At 41.6% G+C, this 16,538-nt stretch overlaps 1 protein-coding gene across 1 annotated transcript in view; it reads right to left on the reverse strand.

Moving 5' to 3' along the window:
- MYO5C (myosin VC) overlaps positions 1-16,538 on the reverse strand; it is a 121,259-nt gene that overhangs the window by 27,498 nt on the left and 77,223 nt on the right. The window contains exons 20-24 of the mRNA XM_004377672.1: positions 9,750-9,915; positions 9,278-9,424; positions 7,553-7,717; positions 5,975-6,068; positions 769-832 (exon numbers count right to left, since the gene is read on the reverse strand). Coding sequence (XP_004377729.1) covers positions 769-832; positions 5,975-6,068; positions 7,553-7,717; positions 9,278-9,424; positions 9,750-9,915 — 636 coding nt within the window. The remainder of the gene's footprint in view (positions 1-768; positions 833-5,974; positions 6,069-7,552; positions 7,718-9,277; positions 9,425-9,749; positions 9,916-16,538) is intronic.

The raw sequence follows: 16,538 nt of genomic DNA on the forward strand, positions 1-16,538 counted from the left end.
TCCCCTAACCTCTCTGGAATCCTGCCCCTCACCTAGACCCAAGCCGTCCTGCTGACTACGCAGAGCAGCTGCATATCCTACTGCCCCAGGCCGCCCTATGCCTCCTAGTCCCCAGTAGAGACTGGCCAAGAATGTTCCTTCTCTCCCCAGCACCCTGCCATGCACCTTTACTTTGAGATCCAAAAACTCTGAGTTGCCTGCTTAAGAGATGAGTGCCCAGACTGGGGCCCTTGAGATTAGCAGAGGGTTTGATATTGAGAAAGGAAAGGTGGAGCTGGTGTAGCACAAGGTTGTGGGGACCTGCCTGGATTTTTTGAGGTGGGTTACATACCGTATTATCTGGGACAGGAGTCAAGCTAACAGGTACAACAGGTGAGCGAATGGAGGGAAGTTTATTTCCTACACAATAATCTTAATTCTTGGACTTGCTGGAAGTGGAAATGGGTGGCAGTCTCTGACTCTCTTGTCATTCCAGCAATAAAGGGAAAGCAAGAAATCCCCAGTGGTTGATGGTGCCCATCCAGCAGGTCCATGGTGCCCATCCAGTAGAAGGCATTTGGACAACTGTGTAATGCCCGAGAGGTGCACACCATGGGACTTAACTTTCACAAATCTCAAAGCCTCTCACCTCCTAAAAATATTCCACCCTGCTCTCCTGTATCTGTGATCTGCTCAAAGCTAGCTGCTATCTGCAAGCTGAGAAGCAAAATATAAAACAGCAGAGAGAGAGAAGGTAGTGATATCTTTAAGGCAAACTAGATATCATACATTCTTTGTTGTTCTTCTTTTTGCACATCATCAAAGAGCTGCTTGGTGAGGTCGTCCATTTTCTCTGTGAAAAGAGAAGGCTCTTTGAAATACGTCTGCCAAACCAAGGTCTTGACTGCTTCATGTCATGTTTAAGAAAGTGAGAACGTAAGATCTATCATGTGACATTTATTATTAATGGGACTGAAGGTAAGAGTGTAATGGTTGTTTTTTATAAACTAGAAATACAGACAAGGGGGTTTCAAAAGAACAGTTCTTACAAGTTTGTCATGTCAGAATCTCTGAACAGTTTCATTTACAGTACAGTAAAACCTCTGAAAGCTGGAACCTGTGTAAGGTGGAAACCTGTCAGAGAAGGAAAATGAAAATATCCTCCACTAGTGGAGAGCAGCAGAAAAGTGGTAAGACTGCACCTTATCAAAGGCAGAAATCTCACAAGACCAACAAAAAAAAGATAGTCCCGTCGAGTTCCAGCTCTCACAGGTTTCACAGTACTTTTACTGGCCTGAATACATCTATTTTATTAAAATATATAGGCTTCAAGATAAGAAATACTATCATTAAAAATAAACGGGAACACTTTAGGGTGAAAATTATCAATTTATGATCAAGTTTCTCAATCTTGGCGCAATTGACATCTTGGGCTGGCTAACTCTTTCTTGTAGGGAGCTATCTTGTGCACTGTAGGATGCTGAGCAGCATCCCTGATCTCTCCCCATTAGATGCCAGTAGCACCCCCTCCCAGTTGTGACAACCAAAAATGTCTCCAGTCAAATATCACCCCCGGGAAAAATCACCCCCAACTGAGAACCAGTGATTTATGATAACCAAGAAAATAATAAAGTATCTGTCTTCATCTGGGGAAGAGCACACACAAGACAGCAGCTGCTAAATTTAAATACAAGAGTCTCAAACAACAATCCATAGGATAAGGGTCACTTGACTGCTAGGAAACGACCACTCTGGTTCAGGACATGCCATAGCTATGACGACCCGATTTCCCCAACATGTCCATATGCAACAGGCACCCATCAGTGTGGGAGCAGAGTGACATCACCATTTGTACTTCACTGACATCTCATCTTTGCATTCTACCTCATCTCTGAGCCAGAAGAGAGCCCAGGGATAAGGTGAAGATAGCGATTCTCCAAATTACTTGATTAAAAAAAAAAAGGGGCAATAGTTTGTCTTGTCCAGTGCCATACATCCCTCCACGAAAGCAACAGCTTCAGAACACCATGAGTCTGTCAGGAAATCCTGGGGTAAATACCTGTGCTTTACTTTAGAAATCAGCACACTGGATGTAATTTCAATGATCAGTTCACCCACAGCTTTCACTTTAATTCTGGTGTGTGCTTCTTGGGCCATGCAAATGGGCTAAAGAGGCTGCCCAAATGGGACTGTCTTCCCAAGAGCAACATGACTGTTTCCATGCTAAGTTGTAACTGCAAAGAGGGAAACGCCATTTGATAACATTCCTGGGTCACAAGATAAGAGAAGGCAGGTGCTTTTAACACAACGTTTGCCTTGTGTCGGGGAGAACCACAGGATAAGCAGTTTGTAAATACAAGTTTTAAGGTTTTTACATACTTTGTAGAATTAGCCACCTAAATGTGGCATTGTCAAATATCTAATTCTCAGGTTACATTTGTGGGAATTTAACTTTTCTTGTGGGAAATTCCACTTAAAGAAATTAAAACACACACACACACACCTACAAGCAGTGCGTTATAGTAAAAAGGTGTGTGGGGTGTAAGCCCTTTCGTAATTCAGCTTCTAAGTTTACTCATAGATCTCCTAGATCCTTCTGTTCAGCACTGACATTCATGGGGCTCAAATGCCCACATGTCAGTCCTATAGGGACAGGGCAGAGGACCCACAGTCTCTGGAACGAGAGGTCACGCCTTGCTCCTTGGCATCACCTGAACTGCCTTTCCTGCTCTGCTGATCTGGACTCAGGATGCTTACTTCCTCCTCACCGACACATGCTTCTCCCACATGCTGACCTGCACTCATAAGGCTCTGTGCCCCTCTAGGTCCTGACATGTCTACCACCTGCTGGGCCTGTGTTGTGTGTGAGAATCCAGGTTCTGAACTTTCCTACTTTGCTGACCCCAAGTCGGAGCTTAAGAAAAAGATCCCTGGATAAGACAATGGAATGTGGCAGTTTAAACTATCTGGCCAGGAACCATCAGGCTATTGTTCCTGTTGCCTCTTCAGCAAGTGCTTTCAATTCAAACTTGGAAAGCTATGGATGGACAGAGCTAGGCCATGGGTGGCTGCTCCTTATCCCTAAAGAAAAGTGATATCCATTGGTCCCAAGGGACCAGTATTTGACAGCCTGAGGGTGATGTGGTTCAAGTGCCAAGCAGGGTCCCCTATTTCCTGATGTAGAAGTTCTGGGCTTAAGGCCCAATCATCTGTCCTTTGTAAATGGCCTGAGGCAAACAGGGTTGAAGACTGCTGTGCTTTCTGACAAAACATAGGTAATAAAACATGAACCTAGGAATAAATCTAACCAGGGATGTAAAAGACATAAGAAAACTACAAAACATGACTGCAAGAAACCAAACAAGACCTACATAAGTGGAAAAACATACCTTGCTCATGGATAAGAAGACTCAACATTGTAAAAATGTCAATTCTACCCAAAGTGATCTACAGATACAATGCAATCTCGATCCAAATTCCAACAGCATTTTTTAACAAGATGGACAAACAAATCACCAACTATATATGGAAAAGGAAGATGCCCCAGACAAGTAAAGCATTACTGAAGAAGAAGAACAAAGTGGGAGGCCTCTCACTACCTGATTTTAGAATCTATTATACCACCACTGTAATCAAAACAGCCTGGTACTAGTACAGCAACAGACACATAGACCAATGGAACAGAATTGAGAATCCAGACATAAATCCATCCATCTATGAGTAGCTGATATTTGGCAAAGGGCCAAAGTCCATTAAATGGGGAAAAGACAGTCTCTAACAAATGGTGCTAGTGTAATTGGATATTCATCTGTAAAAAATGAAACAAGACCCATACCTCATACCATGCACAAAAACTAACTCAAAATGGATCAAAGACCTAAATATAAAATCTAAAATGATAAACATCATGGAAGAAAAAACAGGGAAAATGTTAGGGGCCCTAATACATGGCATAAATAGTATACAAACTATAACAATGCACAAACACCAGAAGAGAAACTAGAAAACTGGGAGCTCCTAAAAATCGAACACTTAGGCTCATCAAGAGACTTCACCAAAAGAGTAAAAAGAGAACCTACAGCCTGGGAAAAAAATTTTGGCTATGACATCTGATAAGGGTCTAATCTCTAAAGTCTACAAGATACTACAACACTTCAACAACAAAAAGACAAATAATCCAATTAAAAAATGGGCAAAGAATATGAACAGACACTTCACCAAAGAACACATTCAGGTGGCTAACAGATGCATGAGGAAATGCTTGTGATCATTAGCCATTAGAGAAATGCAAATCAAAACTACAGTGAGATACCATCTAACCTGACATATGCTGGCATTAATCCAAAAAGCACCAAATAACAAAATATGCTGGAGAGGTTGTGGGGCGATTGGAACTCTTGTGTACCGCTGGTGGAAATGTAAAATGGTACAACCACTTTGGAAAATGATACGGCACTTCCTTAAAAAGCTAGAAATAGAAATACCATACGATCCAACAATCCCATTTCTTGGAATATATCCTAGAGAAATAAGAGCCATCACATGAATAGACATATGCACACTCATGTTCACTGCAGCATAATTCACAATAGCAAAAAGATGAAAACAACCTAAATGCCCATCAACAGATGAGTGGATAAGCAAATTATGGTACATAGACACAATGGAATACTATGCAACAATAAAGAAAAATGATGAATCCGTGAAACATCTCACAACATGGATGAATCTGGAGGGTATTATGCTGAATGAAGTCAGTCACAAAAGGACAAATATTGTATGAGACCACTATTATAAGAACTCAAGAAAAGGTTTACACACAGAAAAAAGCACTCTTTGATGGTTACAAGGGTAGAGAGGGAAGGGAAGGGGAAACCATTAACTAGATAGTTGACAAGTGTCAACTTTGGTGAAGGGAAGGACAACACACAGTATAGGGGAAGTCAGCACAACTGGACCAAAGCAAAGCATAGAAGTTTCCTAGATGCATCCAAACACTTTGACGGGCTGAGTAGTTGGGGCTGGGGCCTGGGGACTATAGTCTCAGGGGACATCTAGGTCAATTGGCATAACATACTTTATAAAGAAAATGTTCTACATCCCACTTTGGTGAGTACTGTCTTGGGTCTTAAAAGCTTGGGAGCAGCCATATAAGATACATCTATTGGTCCCATCCCACTCGGAGCATAGGAGAATGAAGAATACAAAAGACACAAGGAAAATACTAGCCTAAAGGACTAAAGGACCACATGAACTAGAGACTCCACTAGCCTGAGATCAGAAGAACTAGATGGTGCCCAGCACCACCAATGACCACCCTGACGGAGGATACAACAGAGTCCTGGACAGAGCAGGAGAAAAATGGTCTGACAGAGACTGGAGGAGAGCAGGAGAAAAATGGTCTGACAGAGACTAGAGGAAGCCCCGAGATTATGGCCCCCAGACACTCTGCTATCCCAGAACTGAAACCATTCCTGAAGCCCACTTTTCAAAGATTAGACAGGCCTATAAAAACAAAACAAAACAAAAACCACACGTGAGGAACATGCTTCTTAGTTCCATCAAATATACAAGAGCAAATGGGCAGCTTCTGCCCAAAAGCAGGACGAGAAAGCAGGAAGGGACAGGAAAACAGGATGAATGGACACAGGGAACCCTGGACAGAAACCGGGAGCATGCTGTTGGATTGTGGGGATTTCAACCAATGTCACAAAACAATATGTGTATAAATTTTTGAATGAGAAATTAACTTGAGCTATAAACTTTCACCTAAAGCACAATAAAAAAAATATAAAATACATGAAATCTATAGGGTAAAGTTATCACAATTCAAATATAGATATTCCCTATGGAAAAGTAAAATTTGCTTGTTACACTAAGTATACATCAGAGAGAGATCCCTGATTCAGCTTAAAACTCAGCTCACACCCAATCTTATTTATTGGGTGAATGGTAAGGTGAATGTATGAGTTTACCAGGCCTGCTTGAGCTTTACCTTTTAACTCTTCAGTCTTCTCTTGAAGCTTCAATTGTATTTGCTCTTTCTGTATTTCTAGTTCTGAATTATGCTTCTGAAGCTTTGCCAATTTCTAGCAAGAGAAAAAATAAAGAAACTTTTTTGAAAACCTAGCTTTGACTTTTGTCATCACTGCCTTTCTTGGGGGGAAAGCTCTATATTTATGGTATTTTCTGCTCCATAGATGACAGCAGGCACCAGCCCACTAAAAGATGCTGTGTTTAGGCTCACATGCCAGGAACTGCTGTGACTTCAAGCCAACACTCATTCCCAACCTGGCCTGGTAATGGCTGACACCAAGAAGAAAGAACCAAAATCCAACTTCTTCTCAATGTCAAGGAAACTCTATATCCTTGTCTTCAGCATCTTGATAGTGGAATTTATTTGTGATAATATTTAACATGAGATAAAGACTTAATTTATGACGTAAAATGGATTCACATCTTGAGAGTATTATGATGAAGGACTCATGGCAACCCTATGTGTGTCAGTCTAGAACTGTGCTCCATCGGGTTTTCAATGGCTGATTTTTCAGAAGTAGATCGCCAGGCCTTTCTTCCAAGGTGCCTCTGGGTGGACCCAAACCTCTAACCTTTCGGTTAGTAACTGAGTATGTTAAACATCTGAGCCACCCAAGGACTCCATGAGTCAGAACCAGCTCAATGGCAACTGTCTACTAGCACGATCAAGGAAAGGTGTGTAGTTTAACAATTTCTCTTATTTTAGCTTCTCTCTGTTAAATGTCTGTTGGGCTGGTGGCCAGGGGCCCCTTTGGTGTTGGTGGTCGGCAACTGGTACTGCTGGCATACTCAGGCACCTGGGCCGTGGGGAGGGCAAAGGGATGCCCTCTGGCACTCCAGGCAGCTACCAACCCTGGGTGTGTAGGACTTGGCAAGTGCAGAAGCCTGGACAGTAAAAAGACTGCCTCTTAGAAAACATCAGCTCATGCACGTGCAGGGCTCTATGATAGTCTGTTGGCTAAATGACTTCTCTGAAGATTGTGTCCTCCTAACAACTCTGTCAGTTCCTTTTCATTATCTCTATTTTACATATGAGGAAAATAAAGTTCAGAGAGAGTAATGACTTGCTCAAGGTAGCCCAGCTAGACAGCTGCAGAGATAATACTTGAATCTGGGACATCACCTTGTTCAGTCTACTGCTCTTTTCACTACACCACAGAGATGAAAACCTCCCCAAGGCTTACACTGCTGTTCTGGGAAAGATGCTTCTAGGGTGCAGACATGGCGGACAAGCAATGGGACCAAGGTTATCCTGGAAGTGTGGGAAGTAGCCAGCCAGGGCTCCTTCTCAGGCCTTTCAGCACTTTGCACAAGTTCAAAGGAAGAGGGAACCTTTGCTGCACTTCTTTAAGCACTAGCCTCTTCATCTTCCCCCAGAATGGTCTTCTGATCTGTCTCCTTTGGCAGTGGAAGTCAACACCAAAGTCTGATTTGCTCTGTAGAAATCTGCTTGCCATCTGTAGAGATTAGCATAGCAACCTCATCTCTCCCCTGCAGAGTCACAATGCATTCCCATATTCACAAACCAGCCCCTGACCTCTTCCACAGTGGTCTTGTATCTCTTCCCTTTCTCCTCATAGTTTTGCCTGTGGGCGGCTGCTCTTTCCAGTTCCAATTCCAGTTTCTGAATCTTCTCCATGTCACTGGCCCGAAGAGTGGCCAAGCTGGTCAGCTTCTCCACCAACCCATGGCTTTCTCTGTTCTAAAGACAAGAGACGTCAGGTGGTTAGAGGCTTACTCAAAATAAACTGTTTCATTAACTTCTCAGAACCTTTAAGAAGATCTCTAAATACATCAGAGGTTTATTTACACTGATCATATTTTGGCATTGATTAGCCTCCTCATCAAACACGGAGGCAGATCTTGTCAGGGAGATGTCCTCCTAAGCTGGAGGCTCTTTTAGTGTGGGGCCAGTCCAAGGCTGGAGCTCCAGGACAACCCTGGAATGGAGCTCAGGCAGCATCTAACGCTGCTCTGCAGCAGCTATATAACATGCAGGACTGTCATACCACAGCACAATTAGGGGAAATTGCTACAAAACCCAAGTTCATTTGTGGTACATGCATTTATTCATCAAGGCCTGGTAAAGTAGAGGGTCAGCAAAAAATAGGTAGACCTTCAATGAGATGGACTGACACAGTAGCTGCAACAATGGGCTCAAGCATAACAATGATTGTGAGAATGGCACAGAACCACGCAGCATTTTGTTATGCTGTGCACAGGGTCGCTATTAGGCAGAACCAACTCAATGGCACCTAACAACAATATGGTATAGCTTATGAGGTTCAGTGCTAGAATTAACACCTTCCATGCAGGAGACATGGGTTTGATTCCCAGCCAACACACCTCATGTGCAGCCATCACACTTCTGTTAGTGGAGGCTTGAGTGTTGCTATGATGCTGAATAGGTTTCAGCAGAGCTTCCAGACAAGGATAGACTAGAAAGGCCTGGAGATCTACTTCTGAAAAATCAGCCAATGAAAACCCTATGGATCATAATGGTCCAATCTGCAACCAATCATGGAGATGATGCAGGACTAGGCAGCATTTCATTTGGCTGTGCATGGGGTCACTGTGAGTCAGGGACCAACTTGACAGCAGCTAACAATGACATGGCATAGTTTAGAGCTAAGTTTAAAGTTAACATTTAGAGAAGATTGGTATTACCTGAGAGAGGCCTGGGAGAGAGTTTTATAGGTCTGGACACTGAATATTCCTCTTAGGATTTTAACAGCCCTTCCTACCTGCTGAGAGTGTATGGGTTTTCTCCTACTAGTGGAAACTGTATTGTGAATCTTCCCAGATTAGGCAGGGCTCCAGCTAGACAATATGGCCACATTTGGGCAAATTAAAACTTGGTCCCTCCCACTCCCCACCCCACCAATCCCATCCCCAGCCCTTCACAGACAGCCCTGAGAGAGCGTGGCTTGGCATACAGCAGCCTTTGTTAAATTTTAAAAAGGTACTTCGGCCTCAAGGCGGCACAGCTCACACCAGGACATGGGGCTTGGCAAGCAGAGCTGCTGGATCTCAGCCTCACTTTCCCTCGCGGGTAGGTGCCCTTGTGCAGTGACAGCTTACACAACCATATATGGCAGCCCTTTACAGTGTGCTTCTGTTTTCTAGCTCCAGTGGTCCATGTGAGCTTTTGGAACCTTCTAACATGGGCACAAATCTTAGCAGTATAGCTAAGGAACTGGCCCAGAACAGAATAAACTATGTTAGAAAAAGTATATGTAAAGGAAGCATGATTAACACCTACCTGATCTTCCAGTTTTTTCTGCAAACGCTGGACCCTATAAGTAAGTTGAATGTTTAGCACGAATCGCCGGATATTCTGGAATCTGTGTCTGGCCAGCCATGCCCGGGCATGTTTCTGAAGGATCACAGCCTTATGTTCCTCAAGCATCTTTAAAACAAGATTTTGTGAACTGAAAATGGCGTCTCCACTGCTCCTCTCATCAGCTCCTGCAATGCTGGAAGATGCAACTTCCAAAATATTCCCACAGTATCAAGTGTGGGATCCTTGTAATCGACTCTATTATACCGAACCTTTTAAAGCAATAACCAAAACATACCTGTATCAGGCATGTACAGACAGACATTCACATACCAGAACTCCCTCCTCTCCAGGGAGGTTGTCATGCAGGAAAATCATCTCACCACAGGCAGTGAAAAATGAAACGAGACCTGGGAAACCTGTGTCCCAAGAAACCATGTTGTCTCAGCAGTACCTTTCGATATCGCCTCCTCGCCAGGAATCCCCGGGTGTAGGCCTGGATTGTGATGGTGGCCACGCGAATGAGCTGGTACAAATTTCGAACAAGATATCCACGACAGTACTTCTGAATGATGATGGCTGCCCACGCTTCTTTTAAGGCCACTGCGGTAATAGCTTTCCTTGGTTAAAAATAATGTAAAGTGAGTTTGTTACCCTCACAGCGACTTCCACTGCAAAATTACAAATGTGTGCAGCATTTTTTTTACTAAGGTATATTCAAGTGTTTTGTATATCTACATATAAAATTCTGTCAGTGGTTTATTTTAATGCCTATTCAAGGCCAACCATCCTTCCTTTTCCTCTTCTTTTCATTCTGAATGGAGATCCACTGCAGCCAAGAGGAACATGTGGGAACTGACAGATTCTTCATATTCAGACCCAATGATCCACCTTCACTCATATACCCACGGAGATGGTGACAATAAGACTGTGCATTTGCATTGCACTTGTTCATTCATTTATTCATTCCTTCAGGTGAGCAATCATGCTGGGGGTTCTAAGTCAGAGGTTGGCAAACTACCGCCTGTGGGCCAAATCCAGCCTGCTACGTGTTTTTGTAGATAAACTTTTATTGGAACAACACGGGCGTACGCATTATTTACATATTGCCCATGGCTACTTTCATGCATCTGATGCAGGAAGATGAGTCCCTCAGTTCGGAAGGCACTCAAAATACAACTGTGGAAGAGCTGCCTCCTCAAAGTAGAGTCCACTGTAATAACGTGGATGGAGTAAAGCTTTTGGGACCTTTGCTGCTGATGTGGCATGACTCAAAATGAGAAAAAAACAGTTGCAAACATTCATAAATAATGGGAATGTGGAATGTATGAAGAATGAATCTAGGAAAACTGGAAGTCATCAAAAATGAAATGGAACGCAAAAAGATCAATATCCTAGGCATTAGCTGAAATGGACTGGTATTGACCATTTTGAATCAGACAATCATATGGTCTGCTATGCCAGGAATGATGAGTTGAAGAGGAACGGTGTCACATTTATCATCAAAAAGAACATTTCAAGAGCTATCCTGAAGTACAATGCTGTCAGTAATAGGATAATATCCATGTGCCTACAAAGAAGACCAGTTAATACGATTATTATTCAAATTTATGCACCAACCACTAATGCCAAAGATGAGGAAACTGAAGATTTTTTACCAACTTCTGTGGTATGAAATTGATCAAACATGCAATCAAGATGCATTAATAATTACTGGTGATTGGAATGTGAAAGCTGGAAATGAAGGATTGGTAGTTGGAAAATATAGCCTTGGTCAAGAAAAACAAATAAAGGGCACCCAAATTGGTAAGGAAGAAGTAATACTGTCCCTATTTACAGATGATATGATACTGTACACAGAAAACCCAAAAGACTCCACGAGAAAACTACTGAAACTAATAGAAAGATTCAGCAGAGTAGCAGGATGTAAGATAAACATATAAAAATCAGTTGGATTCTTATACACCAAAACAGAATGATGAAAAAGAAATAAGGAAAACAATACCATTTACAATAGCCCCTAAAAAAATAAAATACTGGAGGCAGAGACAACATAGACAGAAGCACCACACCAATGCTCCACAGCAAAAACCCAAAAAACTAAAACAGAGACAAACATCAATCCTGGAGCCCTAAGTGTCAAATGAAGAGATAAAGAACTCAACCAAGCACTGAATGGAATAAGAAACTGACAGAGAACAGAGAGCAAAGAGAGATATGAGCGGAGATCCTCTATCAGCTAATACGGCACGGATACGCCATTTTGGATCCTGTCAGAGATTGGCAGACAGGGAGTAAGGGAAAGCAGCTTCACGGAGCTCCCAGCAGGAGACAGAGCACCTGGTAACCAGTGATACATGCTTTCCCATCCCCATCATTCTTCCCCCTGCTCGGCCTCCACCGCTTCCTGGTGGACCACAGTCGCTCAGCTGGGAGGCGTGGCTCCATGCCACTTGGATTCTTCCTGCCCATGATGGCTGGCTCTATCAGTGCCATTTCTTTATTGCTGGTGTTGCGTTTTTTGGCCTCTTTTAGTTTATTCCCTGCTTCTCACCTCCTCCCCCTCCTTTCTCACAAATACCTGGCTTCGTGTGCCATCTTTGCTTCTTCTTGACAGGCTGTGAAGTGCCGCTCAGCTGACGAACTGCTTCTTCGGTCTGCGTTGCCACGCTGGTAGGATCCCTGGAGCCTTTTTTTTTTTATTTTTATTGTTTTGTTTGTTTTCTTCTTCTTTTCGATATTGGGAGTCCCTTCTAGCCAGGTTGTACTGGGAGGTTAAGGAGGCACTTCCTTGGTCTGCGCAGCATCACTGGTGTGATCCCTGGGGGCATTTCTTTTTTTTTCCTTCTTCTTTCTTCCTTTTTGTCTTTATTCATTTCTCAGTTTCTCGTCTCTCTCTACTTACCTTCTTTTCCTGTCTCCTGAATACCTGGTGCTGTGTGCCATCTCTGCACCTACTAGCCAGGCTATAGTGTGTGGCTTGGAAGCCACTTCCCTAGTCTGCGTAGCTGCACTGGTGGGATCCCTGGGGACTTTTTTAAAGAAATTCTTTCTTTCTGGTTTTTTTTTTTTTTTTTAAGCATTTTTTTCTTTTTCTTCAATTCTCAGTTTCTCATATCTCTCTGCTTTCTTCTTTTCCTGTCTCTGGAATAACTGGCACTGTGTGCCATCTCAGCCCCTTCTAGAGAGGCTGTGGCCTGAGACCCGGGAGTGACTTCCCTGGTCACTGGTGGGATCCCTGGGGGCATTTCCTTTTCCTTCTTATTTATTTTTCCCTTTCTTTTTTCTTCATTTCTTGGCTTCTTGTCTCTCTACTCCAATAGCAAGCTCCCTCAGCACTTTTTTTGGCTCCTGTTCCCCTCTCCCCTCTCTTCTTTCCCATACCCAACTTAGTTCCAGACATCACAACCTTCTCCCTCCCTCCTACGTACCTGAACCATGTGCTGAACATCATACCTACTGAAACCTCCCCTGCACTGACCCCGAGCCTGCCCTGTTGGCCCCAGTATATGCCACAAACAACCCATCTAAGCCCCTCCCCTTCAGCTGGACCTGCCCAGCTGTACTATCTATACTTGAGTGAATGGCCCTGCCCTTTGGAAAAGGAGGTGAAAAGTATTGTGCCCACAGATGAGCAAATAACAAAGAACGCACAGCTCATCTTCTCAGAAATAACCAAATAAAAAAAGCAGGATGAAAAAAAAAATCTACAATCAATAAACAAAGAAAATAACTACTGAATGTCCTGAAGACAACAGACAATATCAAAACATATTAAAAAACAGTACAGGATGCTTCCAGTTGGCGTCTAAAATAAAATACCAGATTACTTTCCAGTAGAAGAAAAGGCACTAGAACTGCCTGACAGGGACTCCAAATCTCTAATATTCAGAACTATCCAAGAGCTTAAGCAAAAAGGAGACAAAAATGAGGAAAAAATAGACAAATTGAAGGAAAAGTCAGATAAACTCATGGAAAATACAGACCCCCCCCAAAATGGAAGAATTTAGGAAAATAATACAGGAACAAAACGTCAAAATAAATTCACAACTACAAATCATACAAAAACAACAATTAGAAATCCAAAAGATAAAACAACAAGATTTCAGAAATGGACAGTGTCATAGAAGGACTGAGGAGCAGGTTTAACACAATGCAAGACAGGATTGGTGAAATTGAGGACAAATATTTGGATATCACTTTGAGGAAAAATCAGAAAAAAGAATGAATAAAAATGAAGAAACTCTGAGAATTATGTGGGATACAATCAAAAGCAAAATTTTCGAGTGATCAGAGTTTCAGAACGGGGGAAAAAATGGGAAACACAGAGAGGATCATTGAAAAATTGCTAAAAGAAAACTTCCCTAGTATCATGAAAGATGAAAAGCTGACCATCCAAGAAGCTCAATGAATCCCATCTACAACAGACCCCAAAAGAAAATCATCAAGGCATATCATAATCACACTCACTAAAACCAAAGACAAAGAAAGAATCCTGAGAGCAGCTTGAGAAAAACAAAAAGTCACATACAGAGGGGAAACAATTAGACTGAGCTCTGATTACTTGGCAGAAACCATGCAGGCAAGAAGGCAATGGGATGACATATATAAAACCCTGAAAGAAAAAAATTGCCAATAGTGTATCTTGCAAAACTCACGTTCAAATATGATGGTGAAATTAGGACATTTCCAGATAAACAGAAATTAAGGGAATATGTAAAAACCAAACCCAACTTACAAGACTTATTAAAGGGAGTCCTTCAGTTTGAGAACAAACAACATCAGACCGCAGCCTGAATTTAGGACTCAGGATAGCACCAGCCAGATACCAACCTAGGAAATGAACTCTCAAGAACTATTCAAACCAAAAGATTTACAACAGGGAAACAGTGAGGTTAATATGTAAATGACAAGAATGTCAGAACAATAATAGAGGGAATAAATGGTGTAGGTATAGAACCTTCTAATGGAGAAGAAAGCAAGGCAATACCAAGTAAAAATTGACTGGTTCAAACTTAGGAAGATAAGGGTAAATTTCAAGGTAACCACAAAGAAGGTTAACAAACCTACTCATCAAAATAAAGAAGAAAAACATAAAGTCTCTGTAAAAACAAAATCTACAAAAACAAAAGAAATGGAAAAAAAATCCACAAACAAAAGGAAGTCAGTACAGGAGAGTAAGAGGAACACAGAAAACAACTGCACCAACAAAAAAAGCACTAGCAAATGACAGCAATAAACTCACACCTATCAATAATTATACTGAACGTAAATGGCCTAAATGCACACATGAAGAGATGGAGAGTGACAGAATGGATAAAAAAACAGGATCCATCAATATGCTGTCTACAAGAGACACACCTTAGAAACAAAGATGGAAATTTATTAAAATTCAAAGGATGGAAAAAAAACATATCAAGGAAACAGCCACCAAAAAAGAGTAGGAGTGGCAATACTAATCTCAGATAAAATAGACTTTAAAACAAAATCCACCATAAAAGACAAAGAAGGGCACTATATAATGATTAAAGGGACGATCCATCATGAAGCCATAACCATAATAAATACCTATACACCCAGTGACAGGGCTCCAAAATACATAAACCAAACTCTAACAGCACTGAAAAGAGAAACTGACAGTTCCACAATAATAGCAGGAGATTTCAACACACCACTCTTGGTAAAGCACAGAACATCTAGAAAGAAACTCAACAAAGATACAGAAGATCTAAAGGCCATAACCAGCCAACTTGAACTCATAGACATATACAGAACACTCCACCCTAAAGCTGCAAAGTACACATTCTTTTCCAATGCACATGGAACGTTCTCCAGCATACACCACATGTAGGCCACAAAGCAACCCTCAACAAAATCCAAAACACTGAGATAACACAAAGTATCTTCTCTGACCACAATGCCATCAAAGTAGAAATTAACAACAGGAAAAGAGAGGCAAAAAAAAAAAAAACCCCAATTACATGGAAACTAAACAACACCCTGCTTCAAAACTACTGGGTAATAGAAGAAATCGGAGATGGAATTAAAAAATTCCTAGAATCAAACGAGAATGAAAACACATCATACCAAAACCTTTGGGACACAGCAAAGGCAGTGCTCAGAGCTCAATTTATAGCAATAGATGCACACATCAAAAAGGAAGAAAGGGACAAAATCAAAACATTAGCTACACAACTCGAATAAATAGAAAGAGAACAGCAAAAGAAGCTCACAGCCACCGGAAGAGAGGAAATAATTAAGATCAGAGAAGAAAGAAATGAAATAGAGGCTAGAAAGACAATAGAAAGACTCCAAAAAACCAAAAGTTGGTTCTTTGAAAGGATCAACAAAATCTACAAACCACTGGCCAAACTGACAAAAAAAAGAAAAACAGGAGAGGACGTAAATAACTCAAATAAGAAATGAAATGGAGGACATTACAACAGACAAAGCTGAAATAAAAAGGATCGTAACAGAGTATTATGAAAAACTATACTCCAACAAATTTGTAAACCTAGAGGAAATGAAAAAATTTCTAGAAACATAGTACCTACCCAAACTAACACAAAATGATGTTGAAAATCTGAACAGAACCATAGCATGAGAAGAGATTGAAAAAGTAATAATTAAAAAAAACAAAAACAAAAAAAAACTAAAATGTCCTGGCCCAGATGGCTTCACTGGAGAATTGTACCAAACATTCAGAGAAGAACTTACACCAGTACTACTCAAACTATTTCAGAACACAGAACAGAAGTGATACTTCTGAATTCATTCTCTGAAGCCACCATAACCCTGATACGAAAACCAGGTAAAGACACCACAAAAAAAGAAAATTACAGACCAATATCTCTCATGAAAAATACATGCAAAAATTCTCAACTAAATTTTAGCCAATACAATTCAGCATCATATTAAAAAAATAATACACCATGACTGTCTTAGTCATCTAGTGCTGCCATAACAGAAATACCACAAGTGGATGGTTTTAACGAAGAGAAATTTATTTCCTCACATTCAAAGTAGGCTAAAAGTCCAAATTCAGGGCGTCAGCTCCAGGGGAAGGCTTTTTCTCTCTGTCAGCCTTCTTCTCTTCGGTGTTCCCTTGGACTAGGAGCTTCTCTGCACAGGGACCACAGTCCAAAGGACACACTCTGCTCCCGGCACTGCTTTCTTGATGGTATGAGGTCCCCCTGTCTCACTGCTCACTTCTGTCTTTTATATCTCAAGAGATTGCCTCAGG

This window comes from Trichechus manatus, unplaced genomic scaffold (genome assembly GCF_000243295.1).
Source record: "Trichechus manatus latirostris isolate Lorelei unplaced genomic scaffold, TriManLat1.0 scaffold00052, whole genome shotgun sequence".
In the NCBI taxonomy this organism is placed as follows: Eukaryota; Metazoa; Chordata; class Mammalia; order Sirenia; family Trichechidae; genus Trichechus; species Trichechus manatus.